We start from the raw sequence: 20,449 nt of genomic DNA on the forward strand, positions 1-20,449 counted from the left end.
TGATTCAAAAGTGTCAGTAGGTTAAGAGATTGCCTTCCTGTTGGGGAACTGAAATCTATGAGAGTGTGACCTACATTTTTCCTAGTGTTTGAACTTCTATACCAATACCTTTGAACGTAAATGATAGAAGATATTTGGTCTTCAAAAGAAAAGTCGATGTTTCTGATTATCTCCTTTACTCCTTTTTAGAAACTATATTTTGGCATTGAAACTAGAAAACTATATTTTCATAAGCTAAATCTTAGCATTGAAATGAAATAGCAGCTCTTCTCTTTGGAAAATAGAAAATTGATTATGATTAAGTAAATTATAACTTTTTTTTATAATCTTCACCCAATGATATTTTTCCATTGATCTTTTGGAGAGAGAGGAAGAGAGAGGGAAAGAGAGAAATATCGATGTGAGAGAAACACATCGATTGGTTGCCTCCTGCATGAGTCCCAATCAGGGCCAGGGCTAGGGAGGAGTCTGCAACCAAGGTATGTGCCTATGACCGGAATCGAACCCAGGACCCTTTGGTCCGCATGCCGATGCTCTATTCACTGAGAGCATCGGCATGCGGACCAAAGGGTCCCGGTCTGGCTAGGTCTAAATTAGAACTTTTAAAAATATCCTAAATAGCACATAATAGTTTTCATTAGATTGTACATTATTTACATTTTTCACAGTTAATGTATACATATTTTTTGTTAAGTTTGACCAGTAAAGAATAGGGTTGCATTTTGTTTAGTTTTTTAATGACTTGGTGGGGTTTTTTCAGCAGCAATCAATGGATGTCTCCACAGATTGCTTTACAAATACTAATTTTTAAGTATTATGTAGTATTTTATAGAACCTTAAAATGCTAAGGTTCAGTTTGATTAAAATGCTACATTTTATTCAGTTTTATTTGGGAAGGTACTGATATTTTTAACGCCCTCTTAAATTTTTTTTAATTTGTTTGAATACATAGGGAAGCTATCACTTGTATACATCCAAAATTAGTCTTTTAATAAGCAGGGGGCTATTAGTCTTTTAAAAGATTAAGTAACGATAAAATAATGACAATTTACTATTTTAGTGACATTCAGATGTAACTGATTGTCAATAGCCTGGATGACTAGTGCCCTGTAATGTTTCTTTATTTATTTTGAGAGTGTGTTAAAGCCAGAAGCAGTGAACAAAGGGAGGGCTTAGGGGAGAAGAAACAACGGGAGCTGAGATGGTATTCTGTCTGCTTTGGCTCCCTAGAAACGGTAGGAAAGACGTGAGCCAAGGCCGAGCTGCTGTGAGCTCACATGGAAGTCAGAAAAGGGGGCTTGGAGGCAGGACCAAGGGACTGGCTCGGGACGAGCTGCCACTGCCCGCTGCTCTCCTGGTGGCAAGGCTCTGGGAACCCTTAGAGTTGAGGAGGAGGTAGAAAGTTCATGCCCAGGAAGGGGCCTGGGTGTGCTAGAGAGCAGCGGTCGCCAACCGAACCTCAAGGACCACCAGTGGGTGCGGCTGCTGTAGAGCAAGCCCACAGCAGGTCCTTGTTCTGAGGGGTTTATCTTTCTCGGGTGAGAATCCTGGGAGCATTTCGGCAGAATATTCAACATTTTTCCAGGGGCGTTTTTAACTTGCTGATGCATCAAAATGAGCACATAGGGGAATGTGGGGTTACTCTTTGGTCTGCTTTACTCGAGTTTTTGTTACTGTATTTGTTCCCCTGACTTCATCTGTCCTTGGTGTTTAGCTCTGTGCCCTGTGGTTCATATTGTGCATCAGTCCTTTTTCTTTTTCTTTTCTTTTTTTTTTAACAGGGAGGAAGGGAGAGGGAGAGAGTTAGAAACATCAATGAGAGAAACATCGATCAGTTGCCTCCTGCACACCCCCTTCTGGGGATGTGCCCGCAACCAAGGTACATGCCCTTGACCGGAATCGAATTTGGGACCTTTCAGTCTGCAGGTTGATGTTCTATCCACTGAGCCAAACCAGTCAGGACTGCATCAGTCCTTTTTAAAAATATTTTGCTACTCTTGCCGGGACCGGTTTGGCTCAATGGATAGAGCGTCGGCTTGGGGACTGAAAGGTCCCGGGTTCGATTCCGGTCAAGGGCATGTGCCTTGGTTGCTGGCACATCCCCAGTAGGGGGTGTGCAAGAGGCAGCTGATGGATGACTCTCTCTCATTGATGTTTCTGACTCTCTATCTCTCTCCCTTCCTCTCTGTACAAAAATCAATAAAATATATTTTTTTAAAAAATAAATAAATAAAATAAAAATATTTTGCTACTCTTGATTTTAGATGTCTCTTAAAAAGAATAAATTGTAAATTGAACCAGATTTTGGGTTACTGATTTCCCCTAAGATTGCCTTGACTAATGCATAATACCGTCTTTTTTGACAAATCAATGTAAACTTGATTGTTAAGATTTATGAATGCGTTCATATCTTATTTTTTTTTAAGTTTTGGTCTACAAAGAAGTTTTATCAGTTGTTTAACCTTTGTCATTATGATTAATCTGTTTTGAACGAATAATGATTTTTGGACTTCTTTGTTTCAGGAGGCAGTTCCCATGTTATACGCAGCAGATCCTTACGGAGCATTGTAATGAAGTGTGGTTCTGTAAATTCTCTAACGATGGCACTAAACTAGCAACAGGATCAAAGGATACAACAGTCATCATATGGCAAGTTGATCCGGTATGTACTCTAGCATGAGTGTTTAGATTGCAAAGAGAGGTCATTTTCAATCTAATTGAGTACACATTTTTAATGTATGCACATACAGATAATATTTCGCAAGAACCTCTTTTGTCATCTCTGTCATGTCCTACCTCTTTTTGTGTTGTCTAGATTATGGCTATAAAACTTATCAAAATTGTTGAGTGTGATATTTGAGTGATTGTAGTAAGTCTGTGTGTGCATTGTTTAATTTATTTCTCTGAATAACCCTCTGAGATACAAACATCTCTTTAAATGAGAAAACTGATACAGAAGCTAAATGTCCAGGCTCTCACAGCAAGTAAATGGAAGAGTTAGACTCAAATCCAGGAATGTTTTTTATTCCAGACCTGCTCTTAATGTCTTTTTTATCTCAGTTAAAATTTGATTTATGGGTTAATAAAGTACCCTTCTGTCACAAGTTAGAAAAGACTCATTACCATTTTGCCTTTTGAAATATTTCATTATTTTGTATAATTTGTGGAACTTCTGTGAAACATACACACACACCCCTTTTTATGTCAGTGATACATATGAACAGTATTGTATTCTGGATTTAAAATTCTAAGTTTTAAAATCAGATTTGTCATTGTGTGTAACCAGGTGACCTACAGATTTGTTGAAATAAGTATTTCCATTTCTTTCAGCCACTTGGACATTTATCAAGCAATCAAAGAAGTTCATGGCTCCAGATAGGTTAAGAAAATGTATTTGGTTAGCAGTCCTTCACCTAAAATCATAAAGTGAATGGCCTTTTTTTTAAAAAAAAAATTAGAATTAGAATATATTAGCCCAGGATAAAGATCTTGGACTTCGATGTTGAAAAATAGAGAAAAGGATCCATAGAAGGAAATATTTTTTTAAAAAGATTCAAATTTGAGGACATACATCAAACTTGTGTATCTGTAATGTGCTATGAATGAAGAAAGTAAGTAAGAACTAGTCTTTGCCTTAAAGCAGGTGTTCTTTAATTTTGTTGTACCATGTACTCCTCTATCATTCTGATGACCCCGTTTTTAAATACATAAACCAAAACACATAGAAAGCCCAAGTGCATACTACATATCAATTACTAAGGAAACCCAATTATAGTGAAACATAGTTATCAAAATAGTACAAAAACAGATACAGTATAATAATACATTGCTTGTTTATTAATATTTGAATAACATTATAATAGCAGATCTAATAACTACCAAAATTTTGAAGTAGGGATGAGCATAAGTAGTACTTTGAGATTTCTGCAACAACTATAATGATGGGGAAATATTTGAGACTTTTATTATTAACAGTGTACTAATATGTTGCCTGATAATAATAACTAACACTATACCTAAGTATCACACGATACACACACAGTTTTATGAGAGCACAGGAGCTTCACGGGTAGAGCCCTCATGTGAGCCTGGCTGTGTATCACAAGGAGAGACGGGAACAGGGCATTCTAGAAAGGCATTCCTCACCCCCAAATAAGAGAGTAGCATGAGTACGTCAAAGAGTGGGAAATAAGGGTAGGAATCCAACCATGGCCTTTGAATTCTGCTATTAAGAGTTGTGTGTTCAATTGGCAGTTATCCTCAGATCTCTGAAAAGAGCAACAATATCAAAGCTATTCTGCTTTTTGCTAGCAGCAGTGTGTAAGAGCCACTTTTGTTTGGAAAGTGAGACATGTAAGTCTCAGGTGAAGAAGGAGGAATAATTATTTAGGCAAAGCTAGTAACAACTGGCCCTTAGTGAAAGAAAGCATGGCAGAACGTTTGGGCGGTTTGGGGAAGAGGCTTCACAGACTGGGAAGTGAAGTTAATGAATTCAGCAGCGGCCAGATGAAGGGGCTCTTGTATACTTTGCTAAGGGATTCAGACTTCCTTCCAGTGCTGCCCAGAGTGCTTTGTCAGAATCCTGGTTGTGCAGAATGCTAATAGATGTTACGTGTGAAGGGCTTTTGTGGCCAGATCAGCTGGGAAATGTAGAGTTAATGCTTACATTTCAATCTGAGAAGTTGTGGGTTTAGTTTGGTGTGGTGGTATTTTGCTATATCCAATACTATTTGAAACACTTATGAGAAAATTGATGATCTTTTTGCATACGGGTTTTAATGGCTTAAAAAAAACAAAACTTAGAGAACCTTAAGATTTTAATTCTACTACCTAGTTTCTTTTAGCAGGTTTTCTTTCCTTTGCCTCTAAAAACAAGAGTTTTTCCCATTTCCCCTGTCAAAATCTAAGCAAAGTTAAGTGGATTCCATGAACATGGTATTTCTACTTTGGATAGATTAGTATAGAGAGACTGTTCTTGTGAGAATATAATATTAATATCCTCTCTTTTTTTTTCAACTTTAGACCCAAGTCTGAAACATTGCTTTTTTCCACCTCTAGTTAACTCCCTATCTCTATTTCCTGTCACATCCATCAATATGGAGGACAGAAATTGGAAGTTGTCTTTAAACATTTCTTATCTCGTTCTGTTCTGTCAATTCTCTGTCCCAAGAATAATTTGATCCGACCTCTTTCGGTCCCAACTGTGTTCATTTAGGACTTCATTTCTTATCTTAACTCTGGCTGTTGCATTGGCTTTTGAAGGGTGTCCTTAACCTGTGTCCCTTCATTCTGATTTGTCTTCTAGATTGTTGTGTGAGTTCTCTTCCTAAAGCCAAACATCATGTATGTACTCCACAGCTAAAAAGTCTTGTGTCTCTTCACTCAGGTTAAAATTTAAGCCCTGACCCTAAAATAAAGATGTCTAGATCGTCACTTGCCATTCATGTTTGCTCTCTACAATTCATCCTGCACAGCTCAAGATATTGTTTAGAGTCAGTCAACCCACGTTCCAATCCCTAGTTGTAAACAGAGGCAAGTTCAACCTTCTCTAAACCTTCATCTGCCTCTCTCTAAATGGAGGAGGAGGAGAATACTTACCCGTCAGGTTTATGGGGATTAAATGAGATACTGATACATTCTACAACATGGATGAACCCTGCAACCATGCCAAGTTAAAGAAGCCAATTACAGAGGCCACATGCTGTGTGATCCATTTATATCAAATGCTCAGAACAGGCAAATCCATAGAGGAATGCAGTTGCCAGGGGAAGGGGAATGGTGAATAACTGAATAAACTAAACACCACTGACCTGTATCCTTCCAAAGACTGAATTTTAGGTATATATCTCAGTAAAGCTGTTTTTAAAAACAAGTAAGAGGTAGCACTTACTACTCCTGTTTTTCGTTTCCTTGAGAGCCCCCAAGGATATTGTCTATGTCATCTTCATGTTTCCATCTAGCACACATGTCCTGTGTAAGGTCCATGTTGCAGCATGAACAAGTCTTTACGAAGCAAGCTTGTCAGAGCTTCAGATGGGGTGAAATTGTGAAACCTCCTCAGATTGTATTATCAGAGTATGTCTTTGTAGCTATATAAAGTCTCATACCCACGAAACAGGGACTTGAAGGATGGAACTAACCAAGCTGTCTGTTTCTCCTCCTAGGACACACACCTGTTAAAACTGCTTAAAACGTTAGAAGGACATGCTTATGGCGTTTCTTATATCGCGTGGAGTCCGGACGACAACTACCTTGTTGCTTGTGGCCCAGATGACTGCTCTGAGCTTTGGCTCTGGAATGTACAAGTGAGCAAGTTCCATCCGCGGTGTAGCCTTAAGTAAAGCATAGTCATCCTGCTCATTCTCACTCTGCGGACAAAGTCACCATACTGTGCCTCTCACAAAAGGAAACGTTTCACATGGGACCCGTGTCCAGAAATGTTACAGACTTAAATATTAGGCTAAGCATTATAGAGTTTTTGGAAGAACAGTCCATAATTCATGCTATTTACTATGGTACTTTGTATCTCCAAAAGGATTTTATATTTCATAGTTTTCATAGTTATACACACACCTTTTAAGAGTGAAGACATCAGCGTTAAATCAGATTTTCTATTCTAATGGCAATCGAATGACTCAAATAAAGATAGAGGGCAAACTGAGTATTGAGATGTACCTAAAGATGATATGCCATAATTTTAATCCTGCTATGCAATGGTCGGCAAACTCATTAGTCCACAGAGCCAAATATCAACAGTACAATGATTGAAATTTCTTTTGAGAGCCATGTTTTTTTAACTTAAACTTCTTCTAACACCACTTCTTCAACATAGACTTGCCCAGGCCGTAGTATTTTGTGGAAGAGCCACACTCAAGGGGCCAAAGAGTCGCATATGTGGCTCTCGAGCTTCAGTTTGCCCACCATGGTGCTATTTTATCAGTACAATTTTCTTATTGCTCAGTCATTTACTTCAGTTTTAACCCCATCTTTTTATTAAATTTCTAAACATTAAGTTGAAAAAAGAGCCCAATGATCACCCATATGCCCACCGTTCTAGATTCAATAGTTGTGAACATTTGTGTGTACATACATACATACGGACAAATACGCATACATACACATTACACATATTTTCATATTCAAAACATGTCAAGGTAAGTTATATTTTACCCCTAAATACTTAGCACGTATCTCCAAAAAAAAAAAAATAACATTTTCCTATATAACCAAGTGCCATTGTCTTACTGAAGAACATTAACTATAGTTCTCTGCTATCTAAGCTTAAATCCCAGATCATTCCCGAAGTGTCTTTATGCCATTTTTATCAAACCAGTATTGTATTTGGAGTTGAGTTCTGGGGGGAGGAGAGAGAGGGGGTAAGCACAAAATAGAATATATGGCTTTCTCAATAAAATAGGTTTGAAAGGAATCTGACCTAAACGATAAAAATTGTTGCCATTAAAACTTTTTCCCCTTCTCAAAAGCAGGGAAATGCAGTCATAATCCTGTAATAGAGACTCTTAACTTATAGCACCTGTGTAGTCTTCCTTTGAGTCAGTTTTTTTAATTTCTGGACAGTTAAACTATTTTTAGCTTAACTGTTTTGCTATACATGACTTTACATACTTGTTCTAAAAGGGTGGTCTTTTTTAGTCAGGTTTCAAATTGTTCCATTACGTTTGTAGGTAGGTTCCAAATTATTAGCCTCATATACCTTACTCACTATCCTGAACATAATAGAAGAAAAAGCCATTTCAGAACTTAGTGTATTAACTTATTCCTGGATAGAAAATGCCGAGGATTTAGCTGTTGAATGTGTATTTGTGCTTCTAGACTTCTATTTTAACCGTTTATATCAGCCAACCCAAAAATAAGTAGGTGAGAGCAGTTAACAATATGGGGAAGGATTTAAGATTGCTGAAGATTTTTTTCAGTGTAAGGGAGACATCTGGTTTTCTATTTTTGTGCCCCCATTTCCTGATCATACACTTTGTTTTCACTCTTTTTTTTTTTTCTTTTTTTTTTTTTTTTTACTTTTGATTACCCATTTCTCACAGGAAAATTATGCCCATGTACTTTTAATTATACCAAGGGCAGCTATTCTCTCTCAGATCCTGTTTCTAATCCATGAACAAAATGGAATCAAGACTAGATTAAATGGTATGTGTCTACCTTCTAAGTTGAATAACTTAGAAAAATAACAGGAGGATATCTAAAGATTATAACCACTAAATAGCTTTGCTTGTAAGTTGGGAATGCTTTAGAATGGCTATTGCTAAATAGTACAGAAATCCCTCTCTTTTCTGTTACTTTTAGTGGAAGTAAAGCTACATATCAGAAAAATAATTTTCATTTCTCTTTTCCCATTTTCCGACTACATTTTGAGCATCTTGAAAACGAAATTTAACGCCCTTGGCCCAGTTAAAGGACATAGTTTTTCTACCTATTAGTGGTATTTCTGAGTAATATTTAAAATAAAACGTGTCCTGAGAAGTCATGGAAACTCAGAAGGAGTAGGTGTTTAGTGTTAAGACTTTTTATCTTACTTGGGAAAGATTCCATGTTTTAATTTATGAATGCAGTTGATTTAAGATGAGAATTTTATTGGAATTATCTCATCATAGCTGTTCTTTGGGTCACTGGTGCCAGGCATTGTTCAACCCCTGGATTTTTCTCTTGTAAGTGCTATAAGCATTTTTCATAAGGCTAATTTAGGAAAACTAACCAGATATCCCAGTTAGTACTCTTTTTTTTTTTTTTTTCTGTACATATTTTCTTTACAGAGGTATCTTGAAGGTCTTATTCTCAGTTTTCTTTCTTTGTAGACGGGAGAGCTAAGGACAAAAATGAGCCAGTCACATGAAGACAGTTTAACAAGTGTGGCGTGGAATCCAGATGGGAAGCGCTTTGTAACCGGAGGTCAGCGTGGGCAGTTCTATCAGTGTGTGAGTATTTCGTTTTCCCTTCCAAATGTCTGCTTGTTCGAAAGCAAATTTACTTTTGTTTGCTTCCTGAGTGATGGTGGTTTATTTTTAATGACCAAGGTCATTGTCATTTCCTCCTGCTCAGGACTTAGATGGTAATCTCCTTGACTCCTGGGAAGGTGTGAGAGTGCAATGCCTTTGGTGCTTGAGTGACGGGAAGACTGTTCTGGCATCAGATACACACCAGCGAATTCGAGGATATAACTTCGAGGACCTTACAGATAGGAACATGTAACTATTTTTTGTATTCATTAAACAACAATTATCTGGTTTATATTAAAATGGGTAGTTGAGCCCTCGCCGGTTTGGCTCAGTGGATAGAGCAAAATTTAACAACTGACCAGTCTCATGTTTGATTCTGGTCCGGGGCACATGCCTGGCTTGGGGGCGTAGCCCCCAGTGGAGGGTGTGCAAGAGGCAGCCATTCGATGGTTCTCTTCCATTGATGTTTCTGTCTCTCCCTTCCTCTCTGAAATCAAAAATATATTTTTTAAATATGTAGTGGAACTCGCTCTTTAGAAGAGTTTTTATGGACTTGATGTTAGTTGATTCTGGGGTGATTTGGATTGATGGTCAGGTGATGCTGAGTAATCAAGTCAAATTCTGTTTCTTGTATAATAATGACTACAGACAAAAGTATGATATTTAAACTGGAACATTTTACATTTTAGTAATTTGAATATCTTGATTCTTTGATTCCTAATGTGTTGCTTTTGACAAATTGTTTTCTGGTTACAGAGTACAAGAAGATCATCCCATTATGTCTTTTACTATTTCAAAGAATGGCCGATTAGCTTTGTTAAATGTAGCAACTCAGGTAAGTTAGCTAATATGATCCTCAGAAAAATTCATCTTAGTTCTAATTTTAATTGTGATTTTTATTATAAATATAAACAAAACTATACCACTTATTAAGATTATACTACATGTGTTTGATCCTTACGTGCATAGAATCAACTCTAAATTTGTCAGAACATTGGCGTTTTACATAAATAGAAAATGAAAATGTTCCATTAAGGAAAGGGATATTCACAGATTATTTTTTTAACTTTTTTTTTTTTTTTTGAGTTGGTATAAGTAAATACCTGTATTCTCTTTTCTCTGCAGGGAGTTCATTTATGGGACTTGCAAGACAGAGTTTTAGTAAGAAAGTATCAAGGTGTTACACAAGGGTTTTATACAATTCATTCATGTTTTGGAGGCCATAATGAAGACTTCATCGCTAGTGGCAGTGAAGGTAAATCATTTGTGGCACTGTTCTTTCACATGTATTGTGCATTTAAAGTGCTATAATTTTTTCAATTTGTGAAGGTGGGCATGTCTCCATGCAAGTTCGGATGTTAAATTTAAAATTATAGGAGTCATTCATCCAGTACACTGTTAATTTCTCCTTTTTTGGAATGACTTGAGTCTTGTCAGAAATCAATAGTGCCTGTTCTGACCATGTGTGTTCTCTAGAAGTGATTTAATATGTATGGCTATCATTATCCTTAGTCATGCTATTTCTCCCCCCAACTAACTCAGAACCAAGTCTGGTGAATAATGGAGTTACACCACATTATACTCTGTGTAGGGCTAAACATGAAACGTGTTTATTTTGAACAGCATGTGGCTGTAGTGGGTGTATTATCTCCGAAGGTGACCACACTAATTCATTTGTCACTTATTTATAAGGAATGTATTCCAAAGACTTTCCAAATCCACAAGTGTGTGAATGCCAGTATCAGGCAGATCGGTTAGAAAACCTTTCCCCCAAACACTGCCTCTTCCCTGTGCTGCACACGGAGGAGAACTGCTGGCTTTGTGCCTTTCGTTAGCTCTGGGTCCCCGATCGGTGCGGCAGGCAGGGCCTGATCAGAGTTGTCGTTCTGGCCTAGACTGCTTGTTGCTGCACCTCGGAGAAATATCCTCCTTGGATGTGTGTTCACAAAAGCATTTTCCTCCACATGTAGCAGATTTTGTGCATTCACACTTTTCCAGCCTGTAGTCTTTTCTCTCTCGTTGACTTTTTCAGTTCAAGAAGAAAAAACTAATCCGCTTTCTTTATTTTGCTATTTGCATTTTATGCAAGGAAAAAATGTTTTTGGAAATTAATGAACAAGTGCTTTCTAGGAAAGACAAATGCAGTTCTTCAATGACTGTTGTAGCTTTTGCTTCACACACACATACACACACACACACACACACACACAGTTCAGATAAGTCCCACCTTTCCGTGTTTTCTTACAAGTTTTGAAACAAGGGCATATTTCTACCTTTTCACAACTCAGACACTTCCTCCCCCTGCAAGTTCCCACATTGATCACACAGCTGGCCAGTAGATCCTCAGATTGAGCACTTTCCTGATTTACCCTGGGGTTCTGCCTTCTGTTTAAGAACCACCACCTAAATCTGTTAACTCTTATGGTGATACATGATATTTACTGTGTGCTGCTCTGTTCAAAACACCTTTCACATGCAAACTCCTCTGTCTTCAGACATGATGAGGAAGTGTGAATTCACAGTGAGAGGAAGAGTTGCAAAGAGTGGGCATTGTGCCATGGTTACACTGCTAGCCAGTGGTGCAGAGTCATCTGACCACAGAGCCCACACTCGGAACCACTGTTCTGTATCATTGGGTTGGGTGTTTGTTTTTTTTGTTTGGTTTTTTAAGGTTAGTTTTATCACAAAGTAAAGTTGTGGGGGTTTGGGTTTATGGTCATTTTGTGGGGTTATAATCAGCTGACTACAGAGCCACATGATGGGACAGTTGCCTAGACTCACTGGTGAGGTCCTGAGCAGGGCCTCCGGACGGCAGTCACTATTAACCATGGGCAGGCTTCCTGAAAGAGCGGGAAGCATGTACCCACCTCACAGGGGTGATGAAGAGTAGGTCACATATGTAAATTCAGAAAGTAATAACATATATTTAATACCTAGTACATTGTAAGCTCTCAATAAAGATTGAGCTGCTGTTCTTAGTATTGCTGCTTTTGAATTTGGATACATTGCTTTTCTGTGTCACCTCGCATTTCCATAGAATTTATCATCTCTAACCTCCATTTGTTTATATTCAAAGGCCTTGTCTATGGAAATGTATTACTCATGTATTACAGAATATTGCAAATAGATCTTGTGATTTGAGAGCTAATCACCTTTTAACGGGGGGAAATACACGTATATTTTATTAAAATAGCTTTTCATAAGGTAATTTGTTAAACTGTTAATGTTACATTTATTCTTTTTAAATTCTGATAATCAAGCCATGTGTTCTGTGCGTGCTGACGTTGGTTTTGTTAATATATAACCACTTCATAACGGTTCTCTGAATCACTGTTGGTGCAGATCACAAGGTTTACATCTGGCACAAACGCAGCGAGCTGCCAATCGCCGAGCTGACGGGGCACACACGCACAGTCAACTGTGTGAGCTGGAACCCGCAGATGCCGTCCATGATGGCCAGCGCCTCAGACGATGGCACTGTCAGAATATGGGGACCAGCGCCGTTTCTAGACCACCAGGATATCGAAGGTAACACCGCTGCCGGCTGCCCGGCTCCTCCCGATGAGCGGCCCTGCTTATTGGAAAGTTCTAGCAGCTTAAAGTGTGGGACATCATGTACCTTCTCCTTGTATAGAGCTTGCACACTGACTCCTCATTCGGGGGTTAAGCCATCTAACATACAGTGTTGTCTTTGTAGTTCCATTGCTGACAGTGGGGAGAACACGCTAGAACATGCCACCTCGTTTACATCTAGTTAATGTTGTCACTTTAAAATCTGAGGGGAATCTTGAAGCATTTTATACTTAAAACTCATGAGAACGAGCTAGTACACAAAATGTGAGCAACTGTAGAATGATTTTTTTTAAATATATTTTCATTGATTTTGTACAGAGAGGAAGGGAGAGAGATAGTTAGAAACATCGATGAGAGAGAGTCATCGATCAGCTGCCTCTTGCACACATCCCCTACTGGGGATATGCCCGCAACCAAGGTACATGCCCTTGACCGGAATCGAACCCGGGACCCTTCAGTCCCCAAGCCGACGCTCTATCCACTGAGCCAAACCGGTCTCGGCTGTAGAATGATCTTGATTATAGATTTTACCCTTAAAAATAAACATCAGTTAATAGCATGTAGCCTGCTAGCATGAGCTAGGCATGATGGGTAGAGAAAGGGAAGGGAACTGCTAAAATGCATCGTGTACCTGGCGCCAAGCAGCATGCTAGGCTTGTCTGCAGTGTCCCCGTAAGACCGCCGAGGCCCTAACAGCAGTGTTCTCCTCCGCATTGCCGGGGGGCGGGAGCTGCTGGGTGCTGCCCGGTCCCCACTTCCGGGCCTGGAAGGCGTTCCCACAGCGTCAGGCACTTGGAGGTGAAGAAGGAGCTTCACTGAGCCAGGATGTCAGAGAGAAGAGGTAACGAGGAATTTCTGTAACCGACAGAGCCCTCCTTTCCCAAACAGAGCGAGTCAAATATTTAGTTCGCTTCGAAGGAGCTAATTTGCCCAGAAGCAGATTGCTTTGTTCCTAGTGGGTCCCACTCGAGTGTCTGAGGAGGAAAGATGGCCAGCTGCTCGCAGCTCAGTGATTCTCAGAGGACGGCTGTCAGGAGAGCATCTGTGCTTTGGAAAAGCATGCTCTCTGTGCTTTTATTTTGTTTATCTCTGTGCTGCACGCTGCAAAAGGCTTGGCCAGATCTTACTGGCTCGAGAGGGGGATGGCCAAAGATTGGGGGAAGATGGAAAGCGTGTGGTCAGAAAGGTCTGAGAGCTCCTTCCGGTTGCTCAGAACCGTGATGGCCTTTCTGTGTGGCAGATCATTACGCGACTTTCTAAGTCTTCTTTGTTGACCTATTTACATGTCAGGATCCACTCTCTAAGGTGTTTCATAAATCTATAACTGTAATTATATGTGCTTTCTACTCTTATCAGTCATTTAAAAGTTTTCTTCGAATAAGCATATTTGGTTTAGAGAAGTAGAAAATAGGTATATCATAACAGATTATTGTAAGTGGGTTTATTTTAGAGCTACCCTGAGGATATGTGTACTGCCGTGGGCTCAAGTTCACTGCTCTCTGGTGGGTTTGATTAATGTGGATACCCACTGCGGTACGTAAGCAAGCGTTCGCGCAGCTGTTGTGATGTCTTGGACCAATTCAGCAGCTGTCCATTGCATTTGGCTACATAGGGATAGCCCCCAAGATTCCCACTTACACCTAAAATAGGAAAAGCTTTTATAATTAGATATTTGGTGATATGCCTTTTATACAGATAGCTTCTGGGTTCTTATTATTCCCCTGCTTGAAAACATGGTTTTTTTGTTTTGGTTTTTTGTTTTTTTAATTAAAGTAATACCTGTTCGGAATCGAATTTTTGAAAAACATAGATGAGACTAAAAAAGTTGCCATTTAAAAATCATAACACCTTAAGACAGTGGTCGGCAAACTGCAGTTGACTGTTGAGTTTGCCGACCACTGACCTAGACTGTCAATTACAATGTTGTTCCTTATGATTAAGCCCCTATCCCAGTGATCGGCAAACTCATTAGTCAACAGAGCAGAAAACTGCCCTAAGATATGCTATATAAGTCATTCAAATAAAAATTTGTCACTTAATTCCAATTCAAAATAGAGAATTTGCTAACCTTTTGTTATAGTAGAGTTCCGTACTGTGTGTGTGTGTTTGCTTTATTTTGAGGAATATATAAAATAGAATAGTCTTAGATGCTAACATATGCTACAGCTTGGATGAACCTTGAAAACAATATGCTGAGTGAAAGAAGCCAGACACAAAATAGCACATATTGTGATTCCGTTTATATGAACGGGCAAATCCACAGACAGAAAGAGACTAGTGGTTGCTTAGGATTGGGGGTGGGTGTTTGTATATGGTGATGGGGGATGAAATGTTCTGAGATTGGTTGTGGTGATGGTTAAACAATCCTGTGAATACACTAATAACTCATGAATTGTAACTTTAAATAGGACGTTGTATAGCATGTGAACTGTATCAGTAAAGCTGTTTATAACTATACCTCCCTCCTCCCCAAGAAAAAATAGGGTGATTTTGCAGAATTTCAAACTGAGCTATCAAAAGGAGGATTAATATATAGTTATAATGCACAGTTCTGCCTTGGACTGCCAGATATATCTTACTGTTATAAACTGTCATAAAGATTTTCCTATTGTGCATAACTATTTCAAGGTCCATTTTAAAAGTAGGAGATTACAATATAATTATTCACTTGAGTACTGCAATATTCAAAATGATCATGAGTTTAATATATAATCTGAGACATGATACAGGCACATCATTTTAATGATCATGATAAGAGTTTGCCTTGATGTGTTTGATTTTTAATGTCATGGTATTGGTTTTAAAACTTTCTAACTGGTAACTTTTTCTCCCCCTCCCCTCTTCTTCCTCTCACCACCCTTCCCCGTGTTCTCCCGTCTTGTCTTCAGAGGAATGCAGTAGCATGGATAGTTGATGGCGAATCTGGAGCAGACGACTTCTGTTTAACTTAAATTAGTCGTATTTTAATGGCTTGGGATTTGGTGCAAACAAACATGATTGATAGCTGGACAGACATGCTCGTCGTGAGAAGGAACCATTTCTGAAGCCCGGGTGGGGCCATTTACACCTTGCTTCATAGTAACTCGTTGAGATGAAGCACGTCGTTAGAACGTTGTTGGACACCATGTTGAATTACCCCCATCGGTTGTGAAGAACTGTGCTACATTCAGGCTTACCCATTGAACTCAGTACATATATTTACCCCCCTGCCTTTTGTCTGGGGGGATACCATTCTTGTTGCTCTTCTGTGTAATGAAGTTTAAAATGCTTGTTTGGAAACTTTATTTAACAGTTTAGAAGGCTTGATAGAAAGAGTGCATTAGTCTGAAGAGTATACATTGGATAGGAAAGAATTTCCTCCTTTTGTTTCTCCAAATCTTTCCGCCTTATTTAGCTTGAGATCTTTGCAGCTTGGTTCATGGATTCTAGCCTTGCCCGTTGCACAGTATATACAGATCCAGATGATAAACCAGTGAACTATGTCAAAAGCACTCTCAATACTACATTTGACAAAAAGTTTTGTACTTTTCACATAGCTTGTTGCCCCGTAAAAGGGTTAACAGCACAATTTTTTTAAAAATAAATTAAGAAGTATTTATAGGATCAAAGTGACTTCCTTTGTATACATTTGGAATCTAAACCAGCTTAAAAAACAGTTTCCTCTATGACTTAGATGCGCAGTCCAACTGATGCTCTTCTGGAATACCACCTGAGACCTGGTCAGAAGCAGTTCCGGGAAGGACATTACACAGGAAACGCAGAGTAATAATTGGAAGGTCTCCCCCCCCCCCCCCTTTTGTTTTATTCCTGAAGTAACATCCTACCTGATCTTGAAGAAATTCAAGATTAAAAAAGGATTTTAAATATAATGGACATGAGAGATCAGTAGGCAGTTTAGGCTTTTGGCAAAGCTTGTTCCGAGTTGTTCTCAGCTTGGGAGTCGTTTGGTGTGATCTAGCCAGAGAGTAGAAGCCGCAGGTGATAAACCACGTTGGAAGTTGGTAGTATAACTGAGCTCGTTAGAACACAGCAGGTTACAAACACATCTAACCTGGTTTCAAACCTCATGGTCATTTCTCTTAATCGCCCTTAATATTTTGACATGTAGGGATCCATCCATTTAGAGAAGCTTCCTTCTCAGTTTTTCAGATATTGCCATACTGAACCTCATTCTAAACTGGTGCTGTGGGTAGTCTTTCCCTCTCCCCTCCCCTCTTAGTGTACGGAAAGGTTTCCTTCATGGAAAAGCACTTTTCCTTTTGAGAATTTCACATGTAAAAGAAGCCAAAAGCCTGGTGTTCACATTGTGCTTTTAAGGCCGGTAACAGCTGAATGCAGCATCCTTCAGGCCCCTTTGCAATTCCCTCCCTTTTTCAGTAGAAGATAAATAAGTGACCACAGCTGTTACCTTGGGAAGAGGCGTGGGAATGCCCCCAGAATACGATTCTGGTGAAGAAAAGCTTGAATGAAGGCCCATTAGGCCCAGCCAAGTCTATGTCATTACCGTGAGTAGACTCTGGAGGACCCACAAAGAAGAGCAAAACGCGGATGTCAGAATCCTCCCACCGGGGCTGGGGAGTTGGGGATGGCAGCACAGAAGCGGGAAGTCGGGGAAGGGGAAAAGGAAGAAACACACAATTGGCCTTAAAAAGCACGGATTCTCCCAACAGCTCTCCTAGTCAGAGAAAAGGACGGATCGTGGTCAGCAGATTATTTTATCAAATTGGTATGTAAAAGATTTCTTTTAAGCTCCATTTTTGCAGAGATCATTACTTAGAATCAAGAAATTCCTGTTTTGATACTTCTGAGTTCAGAGACTATATGTTACAGTTTATCTGGTACTTCATTTTTCTTAACTACAATTCCTTTTTACTTTAAGCTTGAATAAAAAAATCTTCCTTGGTAACTGAATATAATTAAGTGGCAACTTCTCTTTACCTCAGTGCAGTTAAATCCATATCTTAAGTGATTCATGTATATACCCTGAAGCCGTTAATACACCCCAGGCTGCGGCAACATCCCTCACAGGACGTGGGCCTAGAGACACTCCACAGCTGTTTACAGACATGGTTATGGTGTGTCCGGGAACATGGCGACACTCGCTGAAATGTGTGCCCCTTCAGGGCAGTTTAAGGCCTGCGTGTTCAGAGTGGAATGAACGCGAGGCACACCTTACACTGACATAACTCCACTAAAACGGAGTCACAACTATGCAAAGGTCTCTGCAGCAGCTAGCTCGGTGAGTTTATTTTCGAGATCGGTCTGAACGGGCCGCTTCCTACGTATGCTGGTACTTGGCTGTGTCATACAAGTCTGTCTCACGCATTTGCCATGCTGTGATTGTGCTGGAAAGGTGAAATAAGTAAGAAACCCAGGGACTTAGGGTACAAAGAGCCCAAGAGCAGGATGGCTTACCCCTAGGTGTCACTGAAAACTTGAATGTGATGTAGAGTTAACAGAATACATGAGAGAGAGCTATCAGGCCAGCGTAAGATACTAACAAACGTATGAACTGAAAAGTACCAATACTTTTTGCACATAGATCAAAACAGAGTGGGAATTTTGGCTCCCAAAAATCAGGTTAGTAGGCTCATTTCCATGTGCTTAAAAATGTTTTTTTGTTGTTGTTATGAATTAAGGGCTAGAGCAAGTATGAAATTAAATGTCTTTTTCCTCCAAGTAATTGGTTATTCATAGTCCCATGTTGGGTTTGGGGGTTACTGAGACGGGCGTGTGGGTGGTGGTAACGGATCAAGAGTGGAGAATTGGGAGGGATGACTACGCTGCAGTTTGGGTTTTTGTACTTGAATTACTAGTGTCCATGCCAGCCACCTTTCTGTCACTCTTACTGGCCAGGGAAATGTGTTACATCAAACCAGGTAAGTAGTTTAAACAGGAAACTTGACTTACAAATGGCCCTACAAGCTGGCCCGTTTTAGTGGGTGGGAGCACAGAAAGGGATTACCTAAGTAATTTCAATAACCTGCTAGTTACCAGGGTGGAGGGAATCCAATTTTTGTCAGTATTTTCTTAATCTGAAATCTCACTAGTCGCAATCTGGTGATTTTATTATTAGGAGTGTTCTCCCTCCAGAGTGGCATTCCGTGGCATTAATAGAAAACCCTTCTCCCCCGCCCCTCCCCATCCTGAAATTCTCTTTTTTAGGATGTTGGTTCCTGCACACAAGAACCTCTGCTCACAGTGGCAAATGTATGGTACGTCTCTTGAAAGGGACATGTCCATGTCAGTTTCTTTCACAGCAGAAGATGGCTGCTTTTGAATGGGGAGGAAAGAAGACATTTTTCTTAATATCCTTTGGTCCCATCTCTCAAAACGGATATGCATTCTGATTTGGGTTTCATTTCTCACTTAGACATTAGCAGCTCCTTTGGGGTTGCTCTCCAAAACAGTACTTCCATTCAAAAAAACACCATGTTTGATTTAATATGAACAAACTCAAAAAGAGAGGTGAATTTCATTTACACATAGACAACTTTCTAAAAACAGGGTGAACTGAATTGAAATTCTCAGTGTCGTTAGGCTGTTACAGTAGCTGCCCTCTATAGTTGCAAAAACAAAAACTATAAAAACTCATCCCCTATCTACTTAATCCGGATAGCCTGGATTTAATGAAACTAACAGTCTAAAACTGTGTGTGTTGTGTGTCGGTGGAAGAGTACTTACTTCATAGAAAGGCCTGGAAACAGCTGTCCTAGGCTCCTGTCAGTTTTACGAAAAGTCTTGTGCACATGCGAAGTGCCCTCTCCGAATTGAAGGTTTGGCTAATACTGGTATATTTTTATAAGACTGATATGGTGTCTCCATCTTTAACGTAAACATTTTCATGATCAGGGTCAATGCGCTAAAACTGAATGGTAACATTTTTAGGCACAGATGGAAAGAAATGTTACTGGCTCCTTGAAAATGGGGGTGTGTGGCGAGGGGACTAGATCCACAAAAAGCATGTACGTCCTTACAAACCAAGCTGGAGAGATCAAGAAAAGAACTCGTGTTGATCTCAAGGTTTCTAAATGGTCAAGGTTGACATGGCATTGTGGTGGAACTAGTTAACGTTAGAGCTTTTGGTGTGTAATAACGACTTGCTATGGACTGATTAACTGTTTCAAAGGATTGTGTTCTTAAATTTTTGGGGGTTGTTGTTTTTTGTTTTTGTTTTTTTAACTGCCTCTCAAATTATATTTAGTAGTTTAAATTTCTTTGCTTTATTATTTCATTAAAGCATAAACAACTTCGGGTCTCTGATATTTATTTTCACTTGTCCCACTAATTATTTGCAAAACACCCTTTGTTAACGTTTATAAATGTGTAGTATATTAAATGTCTTTAAAATTCTGTTCAGTTGATGCTACATTAACTTTGATTTGTGTTACTGGTTTGTTTTTTTAATTCACCTTTCCATGTCAGTGCGCAGCACTTAACCGTTTGTATTCCCTTTCAACCCAATAAACAGAATGAGTAAGTAACTGTTGCTGTGTTCACTCTCATAATATGCATTGGTCTGCATGTTTTAGTATTGTTTTTACCTGAAACAACCAATTTGCTAAATTTGACTTTTTTTAAATATATTTTATTGATTTTTTCACAGAGAGGAAGAGAGAGGGATAGAGAGCTAGAAACATCGATGAGAGAGAGACATGGATCAGCTGCCTCCTGCACACCCCCCACTGGGGATGTGCCCACAACCAAGGTATATGCCCTTGACTGGAATCGAGCCTGGGACCTTACAGTCTGCAGGCTGACGCTCTTATCCACTGAGCCAAACTGGTTTCGGCTGAATTTGACTTTTTAAGTTGATGACTAAGGAAGCACTCTTATCTGTTGGGAAATCTTTTTAAAGAACTGTTGTGTGAAATCATGATTAACTTAGAAAAATTTACATTTTTAAGGAG

The 20,449-nt window shown here is 39.3% G+C and overlaps 1 protein-coding gene across 2 annotated transcripts in view; it reads left to right on the forward strand.

The window, feature by feature from the left end:
* WDR26 (WD repeat domain 26) overlaps positions 1-20,023 on the forward strand; it is a 34,560-nt gene extending 14,537 nt beyond the window's left edge. For both annotated transcript variants that reach the window (XM_084868707.1, XM_084868708.1), the window contains exons 7-14: positions 2,524-2,662; positions 6,165-6,305; positions 8,826-8,945; positions 9,070-9,215; positions 9,723-9,801; positions 10,092-10,221; positions 12,309-12,494; positions 15,428-20,023. In XM_084868707.1, the coding sequence (XP_084724833.1) occupies positions 2,524-2,662; positions 6,165-6,305; positions 8,826-8,945; positions 9,070-9,215; positions 9,723-9,801; positions 10,092-10,221; positions 12,309-12,494; positions 15,428-15,453 (967 nt within the window). In that variant the 3' untranslated portion in view covers positions 15,454-20,023. The remainder of the gene's footprint in view (positions 1-2,523; positions 2,663-6,164; positions 6,306-8,825; positions 8,946-9,069; positions 9,216-9,722; positions 9,802-10,091; positions 10,222-12,308; positions 12,495-15,427) is intronic.
* The last annotated feature ends 426 nt before the right edge of the window (positions 20,024-20,449 follow it).

Source organism: Pipistrellus hanaki (assembly GCF_964339955.1).
Source record: "Pipistrellus hanaki genome assembly, chromosome: 20".
NCBI classification, from domain to species: domain Eukaryota; kingdom Metazoa; phylum Chordata; class Mammalia; order Chiroptera; family Vespertilionidae; genus Pipistrellus; species Pipistrellus hanaki.